The following is a 27,573-nucleotide window of genomic DNA, read 5'->3' as shown; positions in this document are numbered from 1 at the left end:
ACAGTGGTTCACAGTGGGTTTTTTGTGTGATTGTGAGCAAAAATGCCAGATTTTTGAATTGCAGAATTGTAGAGATAGAAATATAAAAAATGCAACAATACCTCCAGCCATACCTGGAGACGGAAGGACGGGATGCTGGTTGAGGAAGGGGTGGGGCTCGGGGGACACTGGGCCAGCAGCAGAGTGGGCATTAAGGTGGGGGCGTGCAGGTGAGGAGGAGTTGCCCGCGTGGTGGGGCAGATGCATGAGGGGCTGGCCGAAGTGGGGCAGGGAGTCGAAGCTATTCTCCAGCATCTGGGAAGACTCCAGTGCAGCTACAGGGGGAGCCATGAAGCCTGCAGGAGACGGCTGATGCTGCGGATGTGGCTTCATCTGAGCGCTGGGCTGGAGGGCCGGAGCTTGGGGATGGAGGCCAGCCTGAATGACAGGACCGCCCTGGATGTGAGGATGCGTCTTCTTTCCTTCCTTCACAGATGGGCCTTTCTTCTTCTGCTGCTTTGGGACCATTCCTGAAAAGATAAAAGATGTAAAAAAAAAAACATTATGCACTTCATTTTTGTATATTATTGTAATTAGGGGAATTTGAGCGGTACGAAGCTGCATGCCCCACCTGTCTCCTCAGCTTCGCTGTCTGAGCTGGAGCCACTGCTCTCTGAAGAGGAACCAGCCTTTTTGGAGGCAGGCAAGACCTCCATAGGCTTCTCAACTGCAAAGAGGAGAAAGAGTAATACATCTGATTGGACACACACACACACACACACACACACACACACACACACACACACACAGAGTGACCAGTTCGACTAGTTCCCTACAGCGACTCACCTGGAACCTTCTTCTTCTTCTTCTGGAGGCAGGAAGACACATATCTCTCCAGCTCACGCAGCGTCGAGGGTTTGAGCGTCTCAAAGTCAATCTCGATCTCATCGGGGTTGGAGTTCTTGAGCGAGGGCTCTCTGGACTGGATGATGTGCACCACGCGGCCCAGTTTGTCTCCAGGGAGCTTGTTGATGTCCAGGCTCAGCTGCCTCTTCTCTTCGTAGGACATGGGCTTGCACTTGTCCCCTGTGGCTGATGACCCGGCTGCCCCCACGTCGTCTTCCAGGTTGGGGACAGGCTGCAGGATGGAGGGGTGATGGTTTTTCAGACCCTCTTTTTTACTACAGAGACAAAACACAAACAGAATGGTCAGGGCTGTGGACAAAATACAATGTATTGTTTGTGTAGTAAAGAAACATCCGTAATGTAACTAAGCATCATTCAAGTTGATTTTTTAACAACTGCCTGATTTGGGGTGGAGAATGTTGGCACAAAGCTCATTGCCTCACCTGGACTTCTTCTTGGGAGCGAGTTCCTTGTTGCTATTGTTAGTGATCTTGGTCTTCTTAGAGAGCTGTGGAACCGGTGTAGCTTCCTGGATCTCATCCACTAGGCTAGGCATACCTCCTCTTTTCTTCTTATGCTTCTCTTTTTTCTTCTCTTTCTTCTCCTTCTCCTTTCTCTTTGGTTTGCTGGCTTGTGGCTGGGACAGGGCGGCCAGCTGCTCATGGACAGCCTTCAACTGTATCAAGAGAAGAGACCAGGAGTCAACAAAGCGAACCAAGGGCGAATTTTACTACTACTGAGGCAGGAGCGCTACACTGAAGCCTCTCTGGGCACTGACCTGCTCCTGGAGCTCTGCCAACCTCTGGGCTCTCTCCTCCTCGGAGTCGTCTGTGGAAGACTCCGACTCGGAGGAGGAGTCACTGGAGCTGTCGGAGGACGAGGCGATGCGGCCCAAAGGTGGCTGGGGCTTGACGGGGGCAGGGTGGTGGAGCGTAGGGGCTGGGGCAGACACCGGTGGCTTGCTCTCCACCAGTGGCTTGCTGTCAAGTTCATCTGGCATCTTGGCAAAACGCATCTCAAATACATCCTACAGAATGAGCAGAGACAAACTGAGCCAGATGCATGGTGGGAACATAGTGAAAAAGACTACCGGTACTGAAGCTCAAGTGATCGGTTTTGTGGTTTTGTTCAATTTGAGACTTCTTGGACTTGATTGACTACAAAATCCTTCAGGTAGACCGCTACGTTATGCATTAACAGCACTGTTTTTTTTTTTCATATGACAGTATAATCACCATATTTTTGCGGGATATTAATAGTCAGCCAAAACAAGACTGGATAAAACATGATCACTGACATGATACAGAACCTAAGATTTGCTGGTAGTTCTCAGATGTGATAAAGACAGACTGTGTTAAACATGCGCAAATATTATTGGGCTCCAGCTGGGTAGTCTTCTTACACCTTAAAGGGATAGTGCAGATTATTGAACATTAAGTCCTATGAACTCCATACCAGTTCTAGAGTGTATGGGGAGCTGACTTGCTGATCCATGAGTCCCGTGGGCGGAGCTCTAGCTTGATCTGAGTGGAGAAAAACTAGTCCCGATGGACATTCTAGGGTCACGGAGTTATCAAGTCTTACTCCTAAAGAAAGCATGCATGTGTTATGAGTGACATCTCATTTCAACAATAAAACCGCAGTCTTGCTGTTGATCAGACCGCACTATTTATTGGCACTACTTTCTGGCTCCGCACTGCATCCGCGGTGGTCACTATAATGCTTTCTTTAGGAGTAAAACTTGATAACTCCGTGTGACCCTAGAATGTCCGCCGGGACTAGTTTTCTCCACTCAGATCAAGCTACAGCTCCGCCCACGGGACTCATAGATCGGCAAGCCAGCTCCCCATACACTCTAGAACCGGTATGGAGTTCATAGGACTTTATGTCCAATAATCTGCACTATCCCTTTAACACTTTCTGGCCAAAAAGACAAACATGTTTGTTTAGTTGTGTATAAATTGGGTAAGGTCCGCTGGTAGAAGTATTTGTGTGCGAGTCTGGAAAGCAATGGTCCGCATTTGATTGCTGTATGTATTTCAATTCTGTGCAAAAAAAAATATTCGTGCATATTTTTCATACAACCTATTTTAACAAATGAACGGTGGCAGTTACCATACTTGTAATTTCCCTCAGTGGCTGTTTTAAACTTAGCCTGCATGGATATTTAGCACTCCAGTCACAGCGTCTAGTGGCGCTGTTATACACAACAGTTAATAAACAGCAACCATATGTGATAGCCCAATTAAATGACCATAAAACTCCAAACAGCTCATGCAGCATAATTCATGCCAAACGATAACACTGCGGGTTCAAAAGTGTACTCATTATCTCCTAGATTTTACGCACTTGTTCGACAGCCATACAGTCACTAAAGTAGTAGTAAAGTAATAGTAAGCCGTTGCAGCCTAAAATGCTCTAATATTATAATTACAGGTAGAACACGCTTCAACGACCCCATGATGTAGACATTTCGGTGTCACACATATACAGCAACTTTAGTCGATACATTTGTTGAAATATTAATTACAAAACTGATGCAATTGTGCTAATGCAGCAAACGTAGCTCTACACCACTTGGTTTCTGAAATAGTCACCAAAACGCTGCTTTTATTTTCATTTAGTGTAAAAAAAACACACAAAAAACCCAACACTAATGGAAATCCTGAGTGCAATGTAAAATGTAAAAAGAGAAAACATGACACCGGCATTCGTCAAATCGATTGTTTACATGTTAGTGTGTTTACCTGTAGCTTGTTTGCATGTTACATACAGTACAGTGTGTTTACCTGTAGCTTGTTTGCATGTTACAGTGTGTCATGTTACAGTGTGTTTACCTGTAGCTTGTTTACATGTTACAGTGTGTTTACCTGTAGCTTGTTTGCATGTTACATACAGTGTGTTTACCTGTAGCTTTGTTTACATGTTACAGTGTGTTTACCTGTAGCTTTGTTTACATGTTACAGTGTGTTTACCTGTAGCTTGTTTACATGTTACAGTGTGTTTACCTGTAGCTTGTTTACATGTTACAGTGTGTTTACCTGTAGCTTGTTTGCATGTTACAAACAGTGTGTTTATCTGTAGCTTGTTTGCATGTTACATACAGTACAGTGTGTTTACCTGTAGCTTGTTTGCATGTTACAGTGTGTCATGTTACAGTGTGTTTACCTGTAGCTTGTTTACATGTTACAGTGTGTTTACCTGTAGCTTGTTTGCATGTTACATACAGTGTGTTTACCTGTAGCTTTGTTTACATGTTACAGTGTGTTTACCTGTAGCTTGCGTGCCATCGCCACCACCTCATGGTCTGGTGGATTATACTTGTAGCAGTTGGAGAACATTAACCGTACGTCAGCAGCAAACTCCTGGGCGTCCCTGTATTGCCTGTTCTCCAGCTTGACCTACAAATGTATCAAGGACATTAACTAGCAGCCATGCCACAAATCCTTCCGCTTACAAATACCTTTGTGGTGCCCTTGGTTAAATCATGCTGTCTTCAACACACCTTGAGGGTGCTGAGGTCCATGGGGTGTTTGATGATGTCGTGGTAGTCGTGTAGTCCCAGCGTAGCCACGTCCACGGGTTTGTAGAAGGCCCAGGCGTAAGCAGCGTGCTTCTTGGAGAGCATGTCCCTAACGAGGCTAGCACAGTATCCCAGCTGATCCTGCGGCTTGGGGCTATGGCCTCCGCTTGGTCCACTCAGTCCCATCCCCATGCCCATGTGATGCTGGGAGTCTGGGGCCTCCTTCTTGATCAGTTTAGAGGGCCGGACATTCTCTCGCCTGGGCAACGTCTTCCCCGACTTGGACTCTGCTGGGGAAGACTCACTTAACTGGTCGTTTGCTGTGGGCGTTGTAGTGTCTGCTTTCCTTTTCTGGCTCTTTCTCTGCTGCACAGCGGCAAAGTAAAGAGAGCAGAGAGATGGGGAGAGTGGGAGGAAAATAATTAATTAGATTTGATTAGATTGAGATCCCAGAAATGTAACCATACTCTTAATACTGTCTGGTGTGTGCTGCTGAACCACATGCCCATCTGCCCAAGCATGTAAGATTCCCCGCCGTCAGTCACACTCACTTTGGTCATGGGTACCGGGTTCTGTGGCATGGGGGCAGTGCTCTGGATGGGCGCGGGGGGAAGAGGCGTGTGAGTGGGGGGAGGCACAGAGGTCATGATGGGGACTTGAGGAGTGCAGTCTGATGGGGCGAGGGAGTAGGGAGCTCCGAGCTGTGGCGCGTGGCTGGGTAATGTCGGGGGCACACGCGGGGGCAGGGCCTGCATCACAGGCTGGGGAGGTAGAGAAGGCGGGGGCACACGCGGGGGCAGGGCCTGCATCACAGGCTGGGGAGGTAGAGAAGGCGGGGGCTGCACTGGTCCTCTGATCTGTGGCGCTGCCGACAGGGTGGACAGACCACCACGTGTTTGCGGGGTTGTGGACCCAGGATTTATGATGGGTCCTGGTTTGGAGCTCAGACCTTGATAAGAGACAAAGACACATAGATCAAGAAGCCGTCTCATGGAGGACAGTAGCACAGTAGACAGTATCATTTAGAATCCCGTACCTCCTTCCCGTCGGCCCCGGCCACGCCCCTTGCCTGTCATGACAACAATCTCAGTCTCTTGCTCGGGCATTTCTGAGACCTTTTGGAGGAAAAGCTTCTCCAGTGACTCAGCCATTAAGACTATGTCATCTCCCGGCTGCAGGGGGAGACAAACACTCTTAGAAAAGCACAGGGACATCCGCATCTTTGCCATCTATGTCATGAAGAGCGTCATGGTCATAATAGCTCCAATATACTACTATTTTACCTTGTTGTATATGTAGCAGTTGGTAAACATCGTGTTGAAGTCTTGGATACATTCTTGGGCATTCCAGTAGTGACTGCTCTCAAGCCTCTTCCGGATTGATCCCATGTCCATAGGACATTTGATTATTGTGTGATAATCCTAAAATGGTTAAACACAAGTACTCGGTCAATGCAAGCAACTAGTAATGTCATGCAGCTGTGTGTGAACCTGTTCAATGTTACATGAGTGGTTTTCCATGAGTGTGGAGTGGCATTCTGCTCAAACAATGAAAATAGATAATTAACTCATATTTTGGCTCTTTGCAAGGCTAACCTTTGCTTGGATTTCAAGTAAAGGAGAATATTTAGAGTAACAGTCTGCATCAATGATCTTTTAACATTTATTTTTCCGGGAAGGGGGGGGGGGCTTTATTAGATAGTACAGTAGGCAGACAGGAAAGGTGGGGAGAGAGAGAGGGGATGACATCCGGCAAAGGACCCCGGGTCGGATTCGAACCCGGGTCGGCCGCGCGAAGGACTAAAGGGCGGGACATACTCCAGGCGTACTTCCAAGCGTGAGGGGCGCACGGCAAATATGACGTCATCGCGCTGGGGGCGAGGCCTCCGCAGCCACGTGTCGTCCGATTTTTCTAGCAGCGCGCAGCTCCCCTGGGAGCGCTGTGCTTTGCAGGGAGAGGCGGGAAGAGAAATTAAATGAAGAAGTAGGTACACTGAGGTTGAGCTGTGTTTTGACCACATTTTGACCCATGTGGTAAACTCTGATTTCTAACTGTTCGTTTTTAGTCATTTCAAGTAATGTGCTGTGTTGAGAGAGAGAGATCTAGGCCTATTTACATTCAATAAAAACAAGATTGGTGATTCTATTCACGATCGTTTGAGAGTGAAACCGCATGTCATTTACAGATTCTGTGCTAGATTAGTTTAAATATCAAGATAAAGCATATATCTCAACATTAGAAGAAGCATATATTAATCACCATAAGGCTACAGCTGGAATAGAAGGACGCTAAGAAATGCGGTGACATGTACATGTCATGTTTTGTGCACCACTTAAGACAAAGCCAGGACTCACAGGCAGGTTCAGCTTGCGTGCGTCCACTGGTGACTGGAAGGGCCAGGAGAAGTGGTGCTTCCAGAGGGCCTTCAGCACCACCTTGAGCAGGTACTGCAGCTGATTCGTCTGGCGCTTGGGTCGCTCGGCGTTGATGTACTCTGGGACTGCGAGGGCGGCGTTGCTGCCATGGGGCTGGGTGGGGGGCTGCCCCTGGCTGCTACTGCCGCCTGACATCTGCGCTGCGTCCAGGCCGTCCCCCATCCTGACAGGGGTGGGTTTGGGCTCGGGTCCCGGGGCGGGGGCAGGGGTGACTGTGTTGGCAGGACACCAGTTCAGTCTTGGCCCCGGCACAGACTCCACTGACAGAGCACCACTGATCCCATTGCACTCCTCACTGGACTCTCTGGGGAGGGAAGGGAGCACACCGTCATTAGCATGTCTATACACTGCAAGATCAGCCTTTATAGCCGCGACCATTTACCGCCATTAACCCAACTCATTAACAAGTGTGTTAACAAGTTGATCATTGTACCGTGCGTATCTTCATTAACCACTGCCTAGTTTACTTGACCTCTGGTTAGAAGCCTGGCAGCTGAGTTCTGTGCAGTCTGTAGTTGTTTTTGGATGAAGACAGGAGAAAAGGCTGTACTTGTGGTCATCAAGGCACAAGGAGATAAAAGCATGTGTAAGGCTGGCTTTACACGGTGAAACTTGTCTTTCACGTTTCACGCAGCTTTAGTTGGTTGAAACTTAGGTGAAACTAAGTTGCAATTGAGTTGTATGTGTAAAGACCTCTGCAACGCACTTGAAACCTGTCTGAAACTCAGCAACAGTTGCAAAACTCTCAACTTTGTGAAAAAAAGTTTCAGGCAACAGCCAATCAAAATGCTGATAATGCGTCAGATGATGATGTCAAACAGCTGAGCCATGTCAACAAGCAAACGTGAGCTAGGCAAACTATTGTTGATGCAGTATCGTTTCAGCCAATTTCAACTGATATATTTCAACTTGACAACTGCTTAGCACCAAAATGAATAAAATAATAAAACATACTATGGTCTCTTGGACGCTTCAGAAGGAGAAGATTATTCGCATAGACTTCATTATGAGGTTGATACATTTTTCATTTTGTCAAACAGTTGAGCCATGTCAACAAATGTGAGCTTCTGTAGACAACGTTTTTTTTAAATTGCAGTTAGCCGGCAACTAACGTTACGCTACCACGAGCTTAGTTAACATTAACATGAGGGTGGTTTGAACATTTTGCTAACATTTCTTGTGGGTTTTGGGAGAATTCACTCACCGGAGGCTCATTGGAGCTCCTTGAATAGTGTGAAATGATCCATTGGTCTCTCTTTTGAGTAGCCAGTCCTTCACCCACAGACGTTTAGCCTTTTATTAGCTGCTGTTTTTCCCTCCAGCAGACAGTATCAATAAGCATGAATGCACCAAGCTATGAAACAAAGTAGCCAACCAGCGCCAGAGGAAAACGCAATAAAACACGTCCGAATTTATATTAAACAGCCAGAAATAATGTAGCAAGAAAAACAAGAAACCAGCTGAGCCATGTCAACAAGTTGAATTGAGTTATCCTTTATTGATCCCCATGGGGCAATTCATCCTCTGCATTTGACCCATCCCCTACTAGGAACCTTCCTAGAACTAGGAGCAGTGGGCAGCTGCAGTGCAGCGCCCGGGGACCAACTCCAGCTCTTTTGCCACTGCCAGTGCCTTGGTCAGGGGCACTGACAGGAGTATTATTAACCCCTAACATACATGTCTTTGATGGTGGGAGGAAACCCGGAGCACCCAGATAAAACCCACACAAACACGGAGGGAACATGCAAACTCCACACAGAAAGGACCTGGGATGGACCGGGGTTCGAACCCGGGACCTTCTTGCTGTGAGGCAACAGCGCTAACCACTGAGCCACCGTGCCGTCTAACAACAAGCAAACGTGAGCTAGGCAAACTATTGTTGATGCAGTATCATTTCAGCCAATTGATATATGACATAAGACTGTTTCCTGCAAATGTTCTATGTTTATGTATCTGTCCCTCCCTATACAAATAAACATTCAATCAATCAATCAATATGACAGATCAAAAAAGTAGCAATCGCCAAGATGGCCGCAGCCAAAAGGCCAAACAAAGAGGCTTCAAAACGTGAGTCCACAAAGCAATGGGTGACATCACACACACTCCGTCCATCTCTTTGACTGTCTAGTATGGGTTTATCTCAGGCCAGTGGAATATTACTGACTAGAGAGCATTCAAAAGGAGGGATGAGTCAGAGCTGACTACATAATGAATAGGATAGTCTAATTTCCTCGACAAGAAGTATCACTGAAAGCAAGCTAACATAAATCAAATGTATGTGCTAATCTGGTGACACCATGCAGATGTTCAACAGCCTGTTGCCAAACTTACAAAGGTGGTTTAAATCCGTGTAATGGTGTCATCTCAATGTTTCCTGTTTACATTTTTCTCCAAGTTCAGCACACTCCACTCCACAAAGCTTACATCGTTTACATTTCATGTCCCTTCCCGTCCCTAATAAAAAGTATGGAAATCCGTTTTTGGCTCCCTGGCCTGAACCATAGGGCTGCAACTAACGATTATTTTAATTATCAATTAATCTGTCGATTATTTTCTCGATTAATCGATTAGTTGTTTGGTCTATGAAATGTCAGAAAATGGTGAAGAAATGTCGATCAGTGTTTCCCAAAGCCTAAAATGACATCCTCAAGTGTCTTGTTTTGTCCACAACCCAAAGATATATTCAGTTTACTGTTATAGAGGAGGAGAGAAACCAGGAAATATTCACATTTAAGAAGCTTGAATCAGAGAATTTTGACTTGTTTTCTTAAAAAAATACTCAAAACGATCGTCATCGATCAACGATTATCAAAATAGTTGTCGATTATGTTTCTGTCGATTGACTAATCAATTAATTGTTGCAGCTCTACTGAACCATAATCAATAATGCACATAATCAGGAGGTAGAGCGGGTCGTCCACTAATCAGAAGGTCGGTGGTTCGATCCCCGGCAGGACCTCCAGTCAGCAAGTCGCGGTGTCCTTGGGCAAGACACTGACTGAACCCCAAATTGCTCCCGATGGCTGTGCCTGCACCCTGGGTGGCAGCTTGCTGCCTTCGGTGTATGAATGTCTGTGTGAATGGGTGAATGTTGGGACATTGTAAAGCGCTTTGGATAAATAAAAGCGCTATATAAATGCAGTCCATTTGACCATAATATCATATTCAACGACTCAAGATAATAAACTTTAATTTGAACCAATTCTGTCAAATTTAATGCATGTAACATACAATATCACAATCCTACTTTAACCTACTCTTATCAAAATTCAAAAGCATACGAAACCAAGCTCTATATATAAACCTACGTTTTTAAGAGATGTCAATTGTTTTACCAGGATCCAAAAATGTACGTAGTGCTAGTGCGTAATAGTGAGTAAAGAACAAAGCATTATTACCCTCAGAAATGAGCCTATCAGTGACAAGTTCCTTAGATAATAATCACACAAACGTCGTACAAATAAAACGATTGGTTTGTCAATGCTGATACAAAAACAATATCAAGAGAAACTGGCCTGAATTGTCTGAAGTACCCCAGGTCAACACAAACACAAACTGTCCAGCATAAAAAGTTTGCCTCATAAGAAATGGCTTGAGTGGCTGTCGTGTGAGGCACAACATTATAGCCGTATCACCCAGCATACAAATGAGCAATTTCACATGCATTATTATGCCTCTATGAATTTCCTGCATGTAAAGAACAAAATATGCTGCCTTGAAGCCTTTGCATGCTTGTGCGTCAAAGCCCTCGCTGACAGAAGTATCATATAATGTAGATGGGGAGATAACAGGAGAGAGTGAAAGTTTGTATTACCAAGTAGCACTGCATTGTCTCCTTGGGCTAAACTTCTAGTTATTGAAATCCTAGTGAAAATGTTGCTGGGAGTGGAGACTCTCATCAAGCTGAGTATATGTGGGTCTAGCTGCTGCCGGCAAGGCTGCGAGCATGTTTTCCACTTAACTGTGGATTGATTGATCGATTGATTTAATTGAATTTATTTGACAAATTAAAAATACAATACACCAAAAAGCATACAGTATAAAATCATTAATCCGGATATCACATTCACAATAAAGTCGTAAGACTCATTTCCATTGCGAAGTCTCGGCTGGGAGGCAGACAGAGGAGGACGCTATCGATATCCCATTTTACGATAATACCCATTACAAAAATCAATATTGTATCATCACGAATGGAGAAAAGACTCTGGTCAAACTCCGGTTCAAAAGTGCAACTAGCAAAATAAATCCAGCAGCACTATGCTCTCATTTCACTAGTGGTGCCAGGAAGGAACTACATCAGGGTGTCAAACTCATTAAGTTCACAGCCACATGGGACCCAATTTGGTCTCAAGTGGGCCAGACAAAGAAAATCAATGCATATTAACCTATAAATAACAACACCTCCAGTTTCCAGTTTCTTCTAGTATAAAGAATGAGGTATACAACACATCTACATCTTAACAACACAGTTTCACATAAGGTTATCTCAGCTACCATAGGCCTATCATATCAAATCTACTGTCTGTAACTGTGCATTACAATTGACAGCAACTATGCAATTCTTCTCTATATTCAAGGGTAATGAGACCTTGTGGGAGTTCCAGGGGGTCCAGGGGGTCCGCACCGCAGCAGCATGTTGATGAATTAAACCTTAACTGTTATTTCATTGTCAAGAAGTTAAAACAATTGAAGAATGTAGAAGAATTGCAGTTTTGGTCATCGTCGCTTTAGCGGTTATCTTTCTACTAGGGGTGTGCAATGTCAATCAAATAGCCACCGTGATGGTTCCACAGTGAACCATCGTGATGGACGATGGCATCGTCATTGACGGGGGTGGGGGGAATAATTAATTATTTATTAAGTTGCTGCCGTGCTGTAATGCCATTTGGCTACGCCGCTGCAATGCGTTCACATTAACAGGACAGCTGAGCTCTACATGAGACCAGCGGGCTTGGATAGGCTACTAGTAGCTCTGTGCTAACAGCACAGAGCCAGGCGACTGAAGCAGTGGGGCTGTCACTACCAGCAATTTGAACGGCGCAAAATAACTAACGTTAACGTTACAGATCCTCACCAACAACGTGTGTGTGTTGAATTTAACTAGCTGGCAGAAAACTGACTGAATTACTGGCTGATATAACGTTAGAATTTCCAGGCCCAATTATTCCTTCAAATTCAGGGACCCAAGACAGCCTAGTCTGAGACACGGCTCAAGGTTTATTACTACAGATAATTTTTATCATGAGAACTAGCAGGTTTTACAGAAGCTCAGACAACAATAAAAAAGAGGATTGAATGTGTGAATACTTCTCTATGCTGTTACCCTATTTACAAAAGAAAAAAAGAAAGAACTCAATTTATAATACCGGTACTCTTGCACAAACTACCGTATGTAAATTCAAGCACTTTCAATGACCCATGTCTATTTATGTCTTTTCAAAAACTTTTTTAGGCCTTGACCACCCCCTCCTCAAATTCCCAAACTTTCAAGGATTTAAAGGAACCGTGGGAAGCCTGAATATATGAGTTCATTCACAAAAATCCCACCATGACAGAGCTGCACAGTACGAGTACCCTATGACCTCACTCAGAGGTGGGTTGGGTCTTGGTTTTGGCTGCGGTGTCTGTCTGCTTTATGTGGTTCTTTGTCTTCCCACTCAGTCTCAGGACCTGGGAGTGTTTAGGGATGTGGGCAGATTAGAGAGGAGGGAGGGGGGGGGGGGGGTACCGGCATCCTCTGGCTGCTATGAGAGACTGTGTTCCACTACGCAGTGCGCAGCGCAGCCTCATTCCTACGCATCGTCCTCTCCTCAGGCTACATATCAGGGACATGGAGTTGGAGGGGAAAAAAAGACACAGGCTGCTGAGACAGTCTCCAGCACCAAGGCCAGACGCTAATCTAGAAATACGTGACTAAAAATAGAATGTAGAACGAGAGAAGGCTCTGAGGGGAGGAAATTGATTGATCACAAGGTTGGGGGAGTCAAACCAACATTAGACAGAGAGACGGTGCGGTCGTCCAGTCTCGCGCGCTAAAATCCACCCTCGCAATCGGGCCTCAAACATAAACACACAGCGCACGCCGCACACACAGCACTGTATGGATCTGTGACTGACTCACATTGTTCATGTTCATCATGATGAGTCACTTTTCGGAGAAGAGGGAAGCAGTTAGCAGCACAGCACATGACGATCCTTGGCCTCCCCGAGGCAACGAAACGCAGTGGAGAATATGACTAACTGACCAATATGTCGAATGACAACACTGGCAAAGTATTTGCACCGGTCTAGCACTGCTGGTACCTGTCTGGCTGGAAGCCTTTCCAAGTAAGATGATAAACTATTTTGTGATCTGATTATGGATGCACCGATATGAAAATGTTGGCAGATACCGATAACTAGAGCTGCCATATATTTTTTTCCTTACCGCACAAATGAGTGAAGCCATCCAAACCTTGCAGTAACAACTGTAGGGGGGTCGTTTTTTATATAACTCGCCTGTTTGGAGTAAAATAGATGATAGAAAAGGGGGTGATTGACAGATCGCCTGTCCAGTGATCGCGCAGCTTGCCGATCATGGACCAATTATAGCAGGCGGAGCTGCGGCTCTGGGAAACTTTCATCTCACGTGAGGTGTGGGAGGACTCAACACATTCCCTCCCACTCTGCTGACCAAAAATCAAGATGGTGACACCCACCGTTTAAACTCCGCCAGGAAAACTAAATTTAATGGGATACCTACGTCCATATTATTTATGTCTATGATTGAAACACAGACAACAACAATAATAGCCACTTGGCACTTAATAGCCTACTTTGAGCCCATATCTCCTCGAAATTGCCTTGATGAAAAAACAAGTGGAGAGGTGTGTGCGCAGCTTGAATCTCCAGCTATACGCCACCTTACCTTCATCTCTCTCCCACAACTGGAATTAAGGCTTCTATATGGCTTCATTTGTGGTCACCTTCTCATATCATATGAGCACTTTTGACCTCAGCAAAATTGGCATCTATGTCAGGTCAATCAATCAATCAATCAAGCTTGGTGCTCAGACTGCATTCACTTCGTTCCAGAGTGACGTTTGTTTGACGCGCGGGTCAAACATGTCTTCTCTGCGGCTCGTTAGTGTACTGTACTGTTTTCTCTGTAGCACTGACACTTTGAGCCAGACACTGGAGAGCCCTTTGCACTTTGTTGTTGCCACTAATGGGCTATTGTGCACATAGCTTGGCACTTTGCGTTGCAATTCTACTTAATTATCTGCGTCTCTGCTCGTTTTTCATTATCGAAGAAATTCCCTCTTCTAGGCCTTCCTGAGATATCACGTTCACAACGTGGTGTAATAAGAAACTGCACACTCCCTCTTGCAATGTTTTGATTGTACTCCTCTCCAGACATCCGTGTTTATGTCATTGTTGTCAATGGCGGGCAAAAACCCAGCGTGGGCAAAGTTCAAGGAAGTACAGGCCAGGGTAATGTTGTTCGATGTAAGGTGCCACGTCTCCATGACGACACTGCTGAAGCAGCTCAGCATTTACTATTTGTACAAGCAAAGAAGATGGATCTTGACTAACTAGAATGACAACATTTGTGCTTCAAGGAAACCCTAACCCTATGTGACACGAGGACAAAGTGAGATAATCTGCCATCACTGGCCACATCATAGCTAAACATAACCGATCAGTACCGTAGAGAGCAGAAATTGATGCGATTGGTTTTGTCCATTACTGTATATGCTTGAGCCATGGTTAACTCTTGCACGCACCAAATGTGTGAATATTCGTTTAGACCACACACACACACACACTGAATAATGGACCATGAGAAAATGTGTTGGAAAATCTGTGTGGCGTTGTTAGAGGGATGAAAGCAAAGTGTCAAAACAAGAACAACAGCAGAAAAAACTGAAGGGTGAAAAAACTAAGATAGATATACATGTAATAATCTCATTCCATGCTAGGTTAACTATATATAACACTCAATCAATGCTTTAAGTAACTTTAGTGAGGAAAGTCTGAAATTCTTCAAGACAGCTAATGGCTCCACTAAGGATGGAAATCTGTCAATTTCCCCCAGAAAACAACAAACGCAAACAGCAGCTTTGCTCCACCAGGCAGGGTTTGGCCCAAACTGTGCTAACAGTGGTGTTGTGTGACTTTGTGTATTGTAGGGATTATTGGCAACATGGTTGTATGCAAATTAACCAATTGACCGACATGTGTAACCGGTCACAAACATTCTTTGCGGTTAACCGGTTAACAGTTAACATCCCTAGTACCTCTTGTGCTCGGCTGTCTGCTGACAAAAGAGCTGCAGGATGGCTAGTTGTCCCCCAAGGTATTTTATTCTGGCATACATTACAGATGACATGTTGTGTCTATTAAAATGGAGCGAAAATGGCTCACGTGTTTTGCGTCATCAATCGGTTAAAAGTAGGGGTGCACCGATCGATCTGCACGCAATCTGTATCGGCCGATTTGGACCTCAAATATGTGATCTGCTGTTTCCGATATTCCTTTAATTTTGCCGATCGCATAGCCGATCATGCTGCACGTGAGAAACATGAGGCAGCCCATTTTCATGTCTTCAATGTCTATCGTTTAACTTTCATATTTGTGCTCTAACGTTTATATCATTGTGTTGCAAAGCACACGCTTTGCTTTCATCAGTGTACTCACCTCCATGCACACACCGCACCAGACTGTCAACACACCTCTTGCGTCTTTGAATCACACAAATCAGCTGGTGATTACAGCAGACTCAGCAGATAAATTACCTCCAGTCCTCCCGCCTACCGAGGCATTTGCATGCTGTTAAATCCGTGTGTATTAAAGTCCCAGATTAACGTGGTAGTCGGGGTAGTGCACGCGCACACACAGACAATTTCCACGCAAGCATTGATGTTCCCGCGGGCACTTTGAAGGAAGCGAAAGTGTGCTGCTATGTGGATGTGCGCTCCATTCAGACGGATGCGCTAATTAATGCCACTACTCAGATGGAGTTTAGCTCGTGTGTAGCTTGTGATTCTGTTGTTTCTCCCGTCATGTAACCCTGTCACCATTATGTAGATCGCACTCATAGTGCTGCTAATTATAACACTGTAACTCGGCCTCGATGGGCGGGTCGTTTTGATGTTCGTTCGATGCGGATCCCAATGTATGACGGTTATTGTGCATAACCCCGGTTCTATGAGTGGGAGCTCTTTGGCTTTAGTCATGGTTCAAGACTGGTGTTTAAGAGTAACTGACTTACAGTTTACCTAATTATCATTTATATATTATTAGTTGTTAATTATCACTATAATTGGCCTATATAACAGCAAGCTTGGTTACTGACCTGTTTGTATATTTTATTGCCTCCTTTTTCCAGACCACACACAATCCTACTATTCCTGTCATAATGCTGTAAAAAGCCTATACTGCTGTACTGTACTGAAGAGAACTGACAACTAAACGGTTGAACTCCCATCTGTCTCATGTTGGCAGTTTCCTTTAGCCTACAAAATATAAAATAAATATATATATATATATATCGGTGATCGGTAATCGGTAATCGGTGATCGGTCGATGATCGGTTGGGCAGATATTTCTCATAGGTGATCGGCAATCGGTGATCGGTGGCAAAAAACGTGATCGGTGCACCCCTAGTTAAAAGCATAAATTTGAATTCTCCAATCTCATAATATGCCTAAATATGACATACGGTATTTATGATGAAAATTGGACGATTCAGATCATTGGCTGATCGATCTGTGCGCATCCCTATTTGTCACGGGGCGCACTCCGGTAGTCCCAACCCTACAGAGGGATAGCGTCTGAGGGAAAGTTCATTTTGCCACAAATACTTTTTGTGGCCAATTATTGCCACAAGTCAAAAGAACTTTGAAAATCCTCCAAGTCGTAATATGAACTTGTCTTGGAGTCTCTCATTGGCAGGGTTCAAAATGTGGGAGCTGGTCGTGGGATGTGAGCTGAGCTCCCATAAGAAGGGGTCTGATCTCCCATGAAAGCAGTAAAATCCTACATCTGCTAATAGAGTACCAACAACCATTACTTTAATCACAAACAATGCATTTTTCAATGTAAAGAGTTTTGTTCACGTTCTTATTCCCTGCAGACTCGTAAGTGGAGCATATGGCCGCAACCACACTACGTGTTTTTGCGGTTTCTGCAGCAAATCGTTGATGTCGGTTAACGAGATGTAATGACACTGACTGTAAGACCAGGAACCGGCTGCAAGCCAGGAGCTTTACCACATTGCTGCTCTCTCCCCCCCCCCCCCCCCCACCAACCCTCCCAGTCCCTCAGATCCACCTCAGCTGACCTTCTCTCCACCCACAAGACCAACCTCTGCAGCTTTGCGGACAGAGCCTTCTCTCGGGCAGCTCCCAGGCCCTGAAACCCAGGGTTTTTCCTGCATAGGGAATGGAAAACACTATTTTCTAACAAGCGTTGCACTCGCTTGATTTCTGTCATTTGTAATTGCAGCATTACACCCATGTGTTGACAATTTAACGTTAAATATTCTTTAATAAAGTTATTTGTTTAAGAAAGCAAAGCAGTACCTTTGCATATCCACAAATCCACAATACACAGAAAACATCTACTTTCATTCCAGCTAAAAATAAATAAATAAAATCACTATATGGGCACCTGTCGGTAATCAGAGAATTATCCCCCACTGCAATCTGTATTGGTCTAAAAAATCCCACATGGGTCAAGCTCTAGTAGCACCTCCGCCTCATTTTGAGGCAGGAAAAACCCTGTTCCCTCCCCCAAGAAATGACAAAGGCACAATCCCTTACAGCTTTCCAGTCCCAAGACCCCCCTCTCCTCCACCACCCTCTCCTAGTCCCCCACAAGCCTCCCCTCATCCAACCATGTGTCTCTGTCGTGTTTGTCCGCTGTCTGTCTCACTGACATCACTCCCTGTAATGTTTAGTGTATAGTGTTATCTTTGTCCTCTATCTGTGCACTAACATCGTCCCCCCCACCCCTTCGGTGTTTAGTATACTAGGCATCTCGTGCTCGATGCGCGGGCTAGCAGCGGTCCTAGGCTGTGCGGGCTTACTTTCTCCCTCGCCCGTCCTGCAGCTCACCCGCTGTGTGCCCACTTGCTCTAATGACATCACTGATGATGACCACTGCGCGTCATGGCCTCGCCTGCTCTATGGCATCACTGATGACATCATCACGGATTACTTTGAGTGCTGGCTTTTCTGTTTCTTGCATTATCACGGATGACATCACTGATGACAATTAGGGCAATCACCTAATTAAGAAATCCAGCTCCGTCAGGTCACCTGCACAGCCCAGGGGCGGAAGCCATAGTCTCCATCTGGTTCCTCCCCGATTCTACCTACTTATACTCCCGTCAGTTATATAACCTCAGACTTATGAGTCATCATCACTGATGACATCATCAGTCATCACTTATCTATAGCCTCAGCCATAGGGCAATCTGCCTTAGGGCAAATCGGGCAATTAATCTGCCCTAATTTAAAAATCTGGCTCCGTCAGGTCACCCGCACGAGTGCTCTTTACACTTCCTGAAAGCTTCAGCCCGATCGCATGTAAAAATACATAGCTGTGGCCAGCCAAAATTCTTGAAACAGTCCACATTGCCAAATTTATAGATATATACATAGACACTGTAAAGTGTCTGAGTTCTTGAAAAGCGCCATATAATTTTCATTTATTATTATTATTGCCTAAATGGACCTCCTATCGACAAAGCAGACACTCTCCCTTTCGCCAAATCTTGGATAAAAGACATGAGACTTCAGCATGATACAGTGCTGTTTGTCGTGTGTACACACCAGACGTCACATGATCAAAAGTTGGCTGCTGTGTGATAATGTGTTGAAGCACTAATGAGCAGTGACCTGTCTCTCTCATGGACCTGTTAGGCTATTGTTTATTTATTCATCTCTGGCCCGCGGGGAAGAGACATTATTTTAGAGACCCCCATAAAACTCAGATTAGCATATAAGTCTAACCCTGCTCAGTGCCCACTGGGGACCGTGATCTGCCAATTGTGATGGGGCTCTGGAACAACGCTCACTCTTGGCACAACTTGAGAGGAAGAGCAAACGCTTTATGCGATTGACTCAAAGCCATTTCCTAAAAGGTCAACGGGGACACAGAGGAAGCAGCAAGCAGCCGATCAGAGCCAAAGATGGCGTCTACCGAAGAGACACGCAGACAGGTACGGTGCAGCTGGCAGCGGGACAGAGGACACGACACAAGTTCCACGGGGACCAGTCAAGAGGCTGTTAGGCATAACATGAGTCTGCTCCAGCTGGCCTACACTGTCTGCTTCATGGAGCAGAATCTCATCACACACACATTACTGCCAGATGGTCCTTATCAGCTCATTACCATCAGCGACGGGAATACCCACAGAGACAGTCATTGATATTAAAGCAATGTAACCATGACAAGAGTAAACAAACCTCTGGGAACAAACACATCAGCAGATGCAGTCTGTTCTGTCTGCAATAACTGGGAGCATGAAGTACACCTTCTGAGCGTGCGTAATCTCATACATCCGCAGAAAGTAGACAATAATACAATGACACAGCAGGTTTCCCCCCCGTGTCAGAGTCAGGCTTTCCCAGCAGTCTGTTATTTACTCCTGTGGACGGTCCTGGTGGTGCCCAGTGCTCCACCATTATTCTCTCCCTCTCGCTCACATAAGCCGTGTCTCCATTCAGGTTTTGCGCAAATTCTAAGCGAAGTTGAAAAGTTGACAATCTTAAAATTCAAATCAGGTGCATTTCCATAAACAGCTGTTAAGCGAATAAGTAGTGTGTGTGTGTGTGTGGGCCCACTAGGCTCAGGCTGTGAGACAAGAACATAGATGGAGAGAGCGCTTTCCAATGGTTACTTGCCTTAGGAGAAATAATAATTACTAGAAATATTGCGTATCATAAAATATCATTTCTAGGTTGCATGCTCATTTCCAGCACGCGGCGCACAGTTGAACCATTGTGGAGCACGCTGCTCGGAACCCCCTCCCCCTTATTATAGTAGTGAGATTATGTCATGTAATCTGCTGGTGGCTGGATTTCTTCCTTTCTGGTGGTGACGAGTAAACATCACAGGAGAAACGCACACTCAGCGACGCTCACCACCACACATCTGGGAAATAAACGTCACACAAGACAGTTGTGGGAGTCGTCGTGCAAAAGACATCTCAGGGATGAAGAGCGTTTGGGTGCAACACTTTTGGAGCATAAGCTTTGATGTGCTGCAGGAGTATCGGCGGCTCATTTGGTCCGGTCGGTCGGGCGGCGCTGTGTTCCACCAGCAGAACGTATCGCAGCAGAGCGGGAAAGCTGCCAGCTGTCCACACAGGGTCCAGCTTGACAGTCATGTGAGTTAAATGTACGCTACGTCAGAACTTCCTCAAAAAAGCGGTTTGCATCTCCCTATTGCACATAACGGTAAAAAAAAAAAAAAGGCAAACACCATCTCAAGCTAGCGTAAAAACTTTGCAAAATTGCCCCCCCCCCCATTTCATCATTTCCACCGACTTTTTCTAATGTGATACTTCAAAATGCGCATCAAAATACGTTGATGGAAACACGACTATACACTCTTGTTTGTCTCATTGAGTTTGTGATGCGCTTGTTCAGTGACAGTCCCTTGTTTGTTTGTTTCCATTTCTTATCTCTTGTTTTTATGCGTTTCTCTCCTTTGTTCTCGGTAAAGTTTCTGACAAACCTGTCAGACGCACTTCATCGTGAAATACATTCGACTCAAGATTAAAGTAGCAGTCTTCCTGCAAAGTCTGATTTATGATCCGACCTCCGCGTCGCCCCACTGGAACAGTCGCTGGATTTACCACAGAGTGCTTTACTGGATGGATTTACTACTGGGTTCTCAAAACAAACACACACCCACACTGCCTATCATGACGAGGAAGACAGGATCAGCTATCTAAAGAGGAATCTGATTTTATGATGTGGCGTCACCGCATGCGTTAACCACTTCCTCAAGTGAACACGTCATTACAATGCTACATTCCTGATGACAACCTGGATCATCAGTTCCTGGTGTCACTCCTAGCCTAAAATGACTTTTCTAAGTCTGGGAACTTCCGCTTGAAAAAGTCCAGTTTCCACAGACACTCTTCAGAATAGTTAGACTTTACAGTAAGAAGAGTTAATCTTATCAGGCCTAGTCTCGGACTGATTCTTGATGTTCTGCATTGATGACTTCGTATTGACAGTTCCAATCAGTCGGTCCTCCATATATGATGAATGGGTCTACTACAGCAGTCTCAAAGTGCTGTTGTCAGCACAATGCCAACATGTGAGACTAATCTAGTCGGCGGTAGCCTCCAACTAGAGGTCAATCTAAGGGCCTGCTTCCTGCGCCTGCATGTCCTACATCCCTCTCGGCTCTGGAATAACAGTTGACCTTTGACCTGGACATAGATCACTGCAGACTGCCGTGGAATGTGTGCAGGGGAGGAAGTAGCTCTGGTTACTGAACGGGGGTGGAGATGTGCAGCTCACACCAGCTAATCTGGTTCTGCGTGTAGCCTCACAGTGACTGTCCTAGGTGAGAGGAGGCGGGACACAAATCATCATCGCAAAATGTCCGCATCCCTCCTGAAAGTAAACTATGAATCATTCATGTATTATAGGGGGAGGGGGGTGCAAAATGCAGGCCTGCAGATTCCACTCGAGGCCTTCGATAAGAAGAGTCGGACAGGGGCCGTTTTTCGTGTGTGCACGCCTAAAAGCAAATGAATAAATAATTAATGACACCACAGCGACAAGGCCAAGAACACCACTCCCTACTTGTTCATCCAAGCTCTCCTCGTTCATACGATCCCCTTCAAGCCTTCTCCAGGGAGGAGCACCTCTCCAACGCTATGCTGTCTGCCTGCCAATACACAGCCAGGATCTATTGATTCAGTCTGATACAAAGAAATGCTCCTTCACTGCTCTCTGTGCATTCATGTCTTGGAGTTTTCCATCTCAGCGTTTCCTGTGGAACGCTTGCTACATGTGGGTTCTGTGTGTGTCGGGATAATTTGGGCTTTGACATCCAGTTCCAGTTGGTGTAGCAGTTCAAGAATGGCTCTGTACACTGAATGGACAAGATATTAGGGACACCGACACTCTTCCCATGAGGAACGCTGATGAGGTGAATCCAGGCAAAAGCCATTATCCCGTAATGATTGTAATTTGTCCTTATTAAATAGATACCAATCACAAAGATGAGATGTAGTTCAAGAGAAGCAGACAAGTTAGGGATTTTGATGCTACCCATTGTTTCCGTTATCCGGTAATTGTCAGACTTTTAAAGTTAAAATTAATCAAAGTCTGACAAATTAAAATCTCCCGGTCACCAAATCCAGTGAAATTATCTCCCTCTAAACACAATTTGAATTGTAATAGGGTCAAATTAGATGTCCACACATCTTCTGTCCTTTTAATATGCGTGAATGTTATAAGCAGCCAGGCACTTATTGCACATTAGGCTATGTATTTTTAGCAACTCGTTATCAGACTCTGTCTCTGATGTCATGATAGTTTGTTGAATGCCACTTGTTGATTGAATGCTCCTCTTGTGTTTCATCATCTTCCACGTGTGAAGTGTGTCGTCACAGCTTTCACAAGAATTGCGTATTGCCACTTTACCCGGTGACGCTAAGGGGGGCGTTACCAAACACTTTCACTCTGGAACCTGGTTTCGCTTTTTTTTCAATTTTCAGGCCCCAATAACAACAAAAACAACAACAACAACGTTGTTGTCATGTGAAAAGGGAGGCCCAAACGCAACAAAACTAGGAACACAATATAGGCTAGTTATTACCAGAAATTAAGCTGAAATTAAAACATAATTGCCGACATGGGACACCTTTCAGCTAGCATCTTTGTTATGAAAGATCTGTATATCTGTCACTACTAGTCGACAACATTGCAAGAAATAGGCTATTAATACTAATCACAGATCATCTTTTATTAATCGTGTTTTAATCCTCATCAAATCCTTTGCTTTTGCATTGACCCAATCAATAAAGTTTCTCTTAATGTTGGAGTGTATTGGATAAGGAGTCCAAAGCCTTTTAATGGGCAAACAACACATTGATTTTTGTATTCCATTACCCTGCTATGGCTAATCTCATCAGATCATGGAGAGATCTGATAACACACAAACATCTTCCAGCAACCCATGTGCGGCTCCCAGATCCCTAAAAAGTAGGTTCCCAAGTTGAATATTCCACCTTTTTAACGATGGTGTCTGTCGTCATGTATATGTGTGTCTAGTAACACATCATTTGAGTACCTCTGGAACAGGGCATGAAGACAAATACACAGTGCTCTGGCAGTTCCCAAGGTTTCTATGGCAACGCTTGACACTTCTTGGCCAATGCGCACTATATTTTTAGCCTTGGACGTAGTTTTGGATGCTTGAAAATTGACCACCAACGGCCTGTATTTGTCTCCCGTGGTTATAGACAAACACAGGAGAAGTGATTCAAGGTTGTAATGCCACTGAAAATGACTTCTAAAAAGCTTTTGCGTGAAAATCCACTTGAGTTGTGAGACATCATGACATGGTGGTTTTAGACAAAGCCTACATATTAAGAAAATGCACCCAGAGATAGTCTTACTAAAAGTTGTCTATCGTTTAGAACAACCAGGAAAATACAGATGGATTTGATGACATCTGCCTTACAGAGATCTAAATGAGCAGTGATATCAGCTAGCAAGCTAAAGTTCCACTATTTCCAACTAATCAGTCCAGGGCACAAAGTTGAGGCGGATCTCCTGATAATGACTACAGCAGCTATGAGTCAGTGCATGAGAACATGCAGTGAGTCACATACACTAAGCATGACTCAGGCACATTTTAACAGGAACCAGCCTGAATGGAGCCAGATCTTTAGTTTCAGGTTGAACTTTCAGCCAGTGAGCAAGCCAAACCCTGCCAGGAATCAGGAGATGTTTCAAAACCCTGGCTGGCTCCTGCCACACACCACCCCCTTCTTCTTCTGTACTGCCCCCTTCCCCCCTTCCCACACACCCCTCTCTCACCAGGAGGTGACTTGCTTCTTCAGGCTCCTGGATGAATTCTGGACAACAATGCAATCCTCAACAAAACCCTGAATTATACTGCCAAATTAGAGTGTTGTAAAACTACAGATGAGGCTAACAATGTGCTCTTCTCAAGAACTATAACTTTGGGCTGTCTTCAATTTCAGCCTTCTCTTGAGCATTTCACTATGTCTCAAATGAAGTATATTTTTTGTTTGTATGATGGTAAGAGCGCCATTAAGCGTGAAAATATTGAGAGATTCTACCTCACTGCAAAAACATTACCTTTTCACAGAGACCGAATGTGCAATTTTTTCCAGGAGGGCATCCAGTTTCTGAAAATCCAGCAAATCGTTTGACTTGGCATGCATCTTGTAATCCATTTATGAGCTCCACTAAACAGAAACAGAAAGCAAAAAATATGAACAAAAGAATGAAACTGAAGTTTATTTTAAGCTTCTCTCTCATCCAAAACTCTCGTCCAAAACTGTGTTATTCTTCTAGGCTCCGGTATGTGTATGTATCTCCTTAAATCCCGAGGTCGGCAGCGAGTAATCCGTAGTGTAGTTAGTCCACGCTGAGTTTTTTTTTGGGGGGGGGGGGGGTGGCTGTTCCAGGAAAAAGGCCCAAGAAAGGAGCCTGGGAAGAGAGTGGATCCAGGAGGGCAGGAGAGGCTGTGGAGGCCTGAAGCCGGCGGGCTGTGTTAGCTGCGAGAGCCGGTCCTCTCTCTACCCCATCCCCCTCTCAGCAGCACAACGGCCCAGTTGCCACGGGCTCTTCGCTCCATTGTGTTGTGTCCTCTCCCGGGGCCTCCCCCCACTCAAATGGACACCAGCGGCAAGAGAGAGAGAGGGAGAGAGGGGAGCGGAGAGGCAGAGAGAGAGAGCTCCGGTGGGATCCAGGCAGGAGGAGCACTTTGTTTCTCTGGCTCTCTCTCTCTCTCACTCTGTAGCACAGACGGAGCAGCGTGCGGTTACTCAACAGTAAAAATGGCTCTGCTGCTTCCTCATTCAGCAGAGCCTCAGCCCACACACCCCTCCTCCTCCTCCTCCTACGCGCTCGCTCATTCCACCCCTCCCCTCTTTCCCCCTCAATAGCTTGAGGTCCCTTGCTCTCCTCTCTCTCTCTCTCTCTCGCTCACTCTCTCTTTCTCACACTGTTACACCTTTGGCACCCCACCCCCTTCCTCTCTCTCTCTCTCTCCCTCCCTCCCTCCATTTCACCCTGCCCCACCCCCACTCACTCTCTTCCCTCAGACAGATCTTGGATCTGCCTTCCCCCAATCAAGGCCTCCCTTATCTGCACTCCCCCCCATTCACATTCATATTGTGGCTGGACTATGCCAATACAAAAGCAGCCACTCCATTTTTCTTGTTAGGGAGAAACCATTTGTAATCATGAGCAGATCTATAATATACAGACTCTAAAGCAGTTCACTTGAGAGTGAACGGCACAGACAAGAGATACTGGTCAGTTACCAAAGGTAGCACGAATTCAAAGTGTGGTTCTCTTAAATGTGTCTTATTTGCAAACACGCCCTGTTCAGTGAGTATTGGCAAACACTTTTAAACTAAGATAAAAAAAAAAGGTGTGCGTTATGTGGCAAAGTTGCTCCCGTAAAGTAAAGTAACCCTCCCTCACCCTGTCACCTATCTACAAACCTCCCTCACCCTGTCACCTATCTACAAACGCATTAACTCCTGCTGTCATCATCATAGTGACTCATTCAAGTTACACAATCGGTGTGTGGCATGACGACATCACAGCAACAACTTGAATGGAGGGAGAAGCCTTGACATGGACAGCTGTCAGAATAAAGTCCACCACTGGCATCATCCTGAGTGCAGGACATCGTAACCACGGCAGGAAAGGATCCTAATGGTCGACAGCAGGGACAAGATGGAAGAGTGAAGTGGTCACAGAGAGGGGAAGAGAGAGAGAGAAAACAAGCTAAAGGAGAGAGAGACCACCCACCATGCCTTCCTGTAGCAGAGTAGCCAGAAGTCATCACACTCATGAAGGTACAGTGTCAGTGACACGGCACTGGCAGGAGGAGGCGTGGGATCCTTTTTAGAAGAAGGAAGGAAAGTAGAAGAACTGAGTCTTTTTCCTGGAGCATTTCCATTTTTGTCGGGACTGTAGCGAAACACTCTTGGTTCAAGAAGGATCACGTCAAGAGATTTGATTTGACGTAAACAACCAATTTCAGTCAACTGAAAACTAAGTTCTTTTTTTGGCAATCTCTGCAATCGATCACATTTATCAAAGTGCCAAAGTGCTGACTGAGTCTACCTTATTATGCTTGATACCTAAAAAAATGGGCAGGACACAGAGGAACTCTCAGAGTGGTGGAGTCAGTGACATAAGGCTTTTTCACACACAGATGGCGCAAAATTGCGGTTCAGAAGGCCCGCAAAGCCAGCAGCCTCGCCACAGAAATTGCTTTCACACAGAGCCAAGCAGCACGGCCACATTCCCGTCCTGCAGTGTGCTTTCAGGCGACAGCCACTGCTCCCGGATTGAAAGGCGAGCCGCTGGAGGCATTTCCACTCAGCTCCTCGCTCAAATTAATATTTTCATAGGTTAGTGTAGCCTAGCCTACTGTATGATGAATGAATTCATTCAACAACCAAACATCGCTGAGGTGCAGCTGCGGTTGTTAAGGATAAGCTGATAAAGCTGCGCTCGTTAAGGATCAGATAAAACACGAAAGTGTTGTCCACATGCATGGTAACAAGGCTTTCAATATTCATCTGATCGACTTTATGCATCACAGACACACCATCATGTAGCCTATTAGGTAAGCTACAAGGCTAATTCTTATCTTTTGGTTCCAGTTTTTTGTAAAGCAAATTATTCCCATCAAGTAGCCTAATTCAAACAGCTGCAGTCTGCATAACGTTCGTCGGGGGAATAGTAGCCTATAGACTACTATAACGTTAGTAGTTTTTGTAAGGGAATGCACAGAGCTGATTTCGAGAGGGAATATCCTCAGACCAACTCGCCACAGACAGCTATAGTCCTCTGAAGCTTATTATTATATCCGTTAATTTTACCTACTAATGTCAACATCGTTTGAGCATAAAGCCTAACCTACTACTCACTAGGCACGGAGCATTCCTCCTGGCGTCGCTGCAGTCATGATTGTATAGGCTACTTTTTTTTACTTTCACTCGTGCACTTTCTTGCTGCATGAGGTGATTTCCCCTGTAATTTTTTTATGAATGAGCTGACCATTCGCACCTCTTTAACGGCTCGCTGCGACGACGCTTTCAAGTGGAGGCGGGTTGCCTGCTAAACCGGCGCTGTGACAAGGTCTAGTCGCGGGACAAAAGGCGTACAACAATTAACCACCAACGCGCGTTCACAACTTTCACATCGGAGGCGCGGATCCTATTTTCCGTGCATTTTTCGGCTTTCAAGGCCGGTGTGAAAGAGCCTATACATAAGGACTGTAGCTGCCAGGCTGAGCTCACACCTCTAGATACAATCAGAGAGCAGATGTGGCATCCAGACTAGTTTACACAACAACGCTCCCGGCATAAAACATCAGAACTTTTGTTGCGTTTGGCCCTTCTGTTTACATGAGCTTTATTGGGCCTGAAAATGCAAAAAAGTGAAACCAGGTTAACTTCACTGGCCTCACAATTCGATGCATCTTGATACA

The 27,573-nt window shown here is 45.3% G+C and overlaps 1 protein-coding gene across 4 annotated transcripts in view; it reads right to left on the bottom strand.

The window, feature by feature from the left end:
* Nucleotides 1-27,573, bottom strand: part of brd4 (bromodomain containing 4) — a 38,243-nt gene that overhangs the window by 4,879 nt on the left and 5,791 nt on the right. For 3 of the 4 annotated variants that reach the window (XM_083649807.1, XM_083649809.1, XM_083649808.1), the window contains exons 1-12: nt 24,192-24,825; nt 6,763-7,147; nt 5,692-5,829; nt 5,445-5,580; nt 4,960-5,357; nt 4,391-4,774; nt 4,158-4,286; nt 1,664-1,912; nt 1,329-1,561; nt 826-1,160; nt 611-706; nt 102-509 (exon numbers count right to left, since the gene is read on the bottom strand). In XM_083649807.1, coding sequence (XP_083505933.1) covers nt 102-509; nt 611-706; nt 826-1,160; nt 1,329-1,561; nt 1,664-1,912; nt 4,158-4,286; nt 4,391-4,774; nt 4,960-5,357; nt 5,445-5,580; nt 5,692-5,829; nt 6,763-7,147; nt 24,192-24,289 — 2,989 coding nt within the window. In that variant the 5' untranslated portion in view covers nt 24,290-24,825. Of the gene's footprint in view, nt 1-101; nt 510-610; nt 707-825; nt 1,161-1,328; nt 1,562-1,663; nt 1,913-4,157; nt 4,287-4,390; nt 4,775-4,959; nt 5,358-5,444; nt 5,581-5,691; nt 5,830-6,762; nt 7,148-24,191; nt 24,826-27,573 lie in introns of those variants that run through there. The other variant, XM_083649810.1, reaches the window with a different exon arrangement.

This window comes from Poromitra crassiceps (assembly GCF_964638095.1).
Source record: "Poromitra crassiceps genome assembly, chromosome: 13".
In the NCBI taxonomy this organism is placed as follows: domain Eukaryota; kingdom Metazoa; phylum Chordata; class Actinopteri; order Beryciformes; family Melamphaidae; genus Poromitra; species Poromitra crassiceps.
Note: the sequence above shows the minus strand (reverse complement) of the source record. Positions and strands in the feature narration are given on the sequence as shown.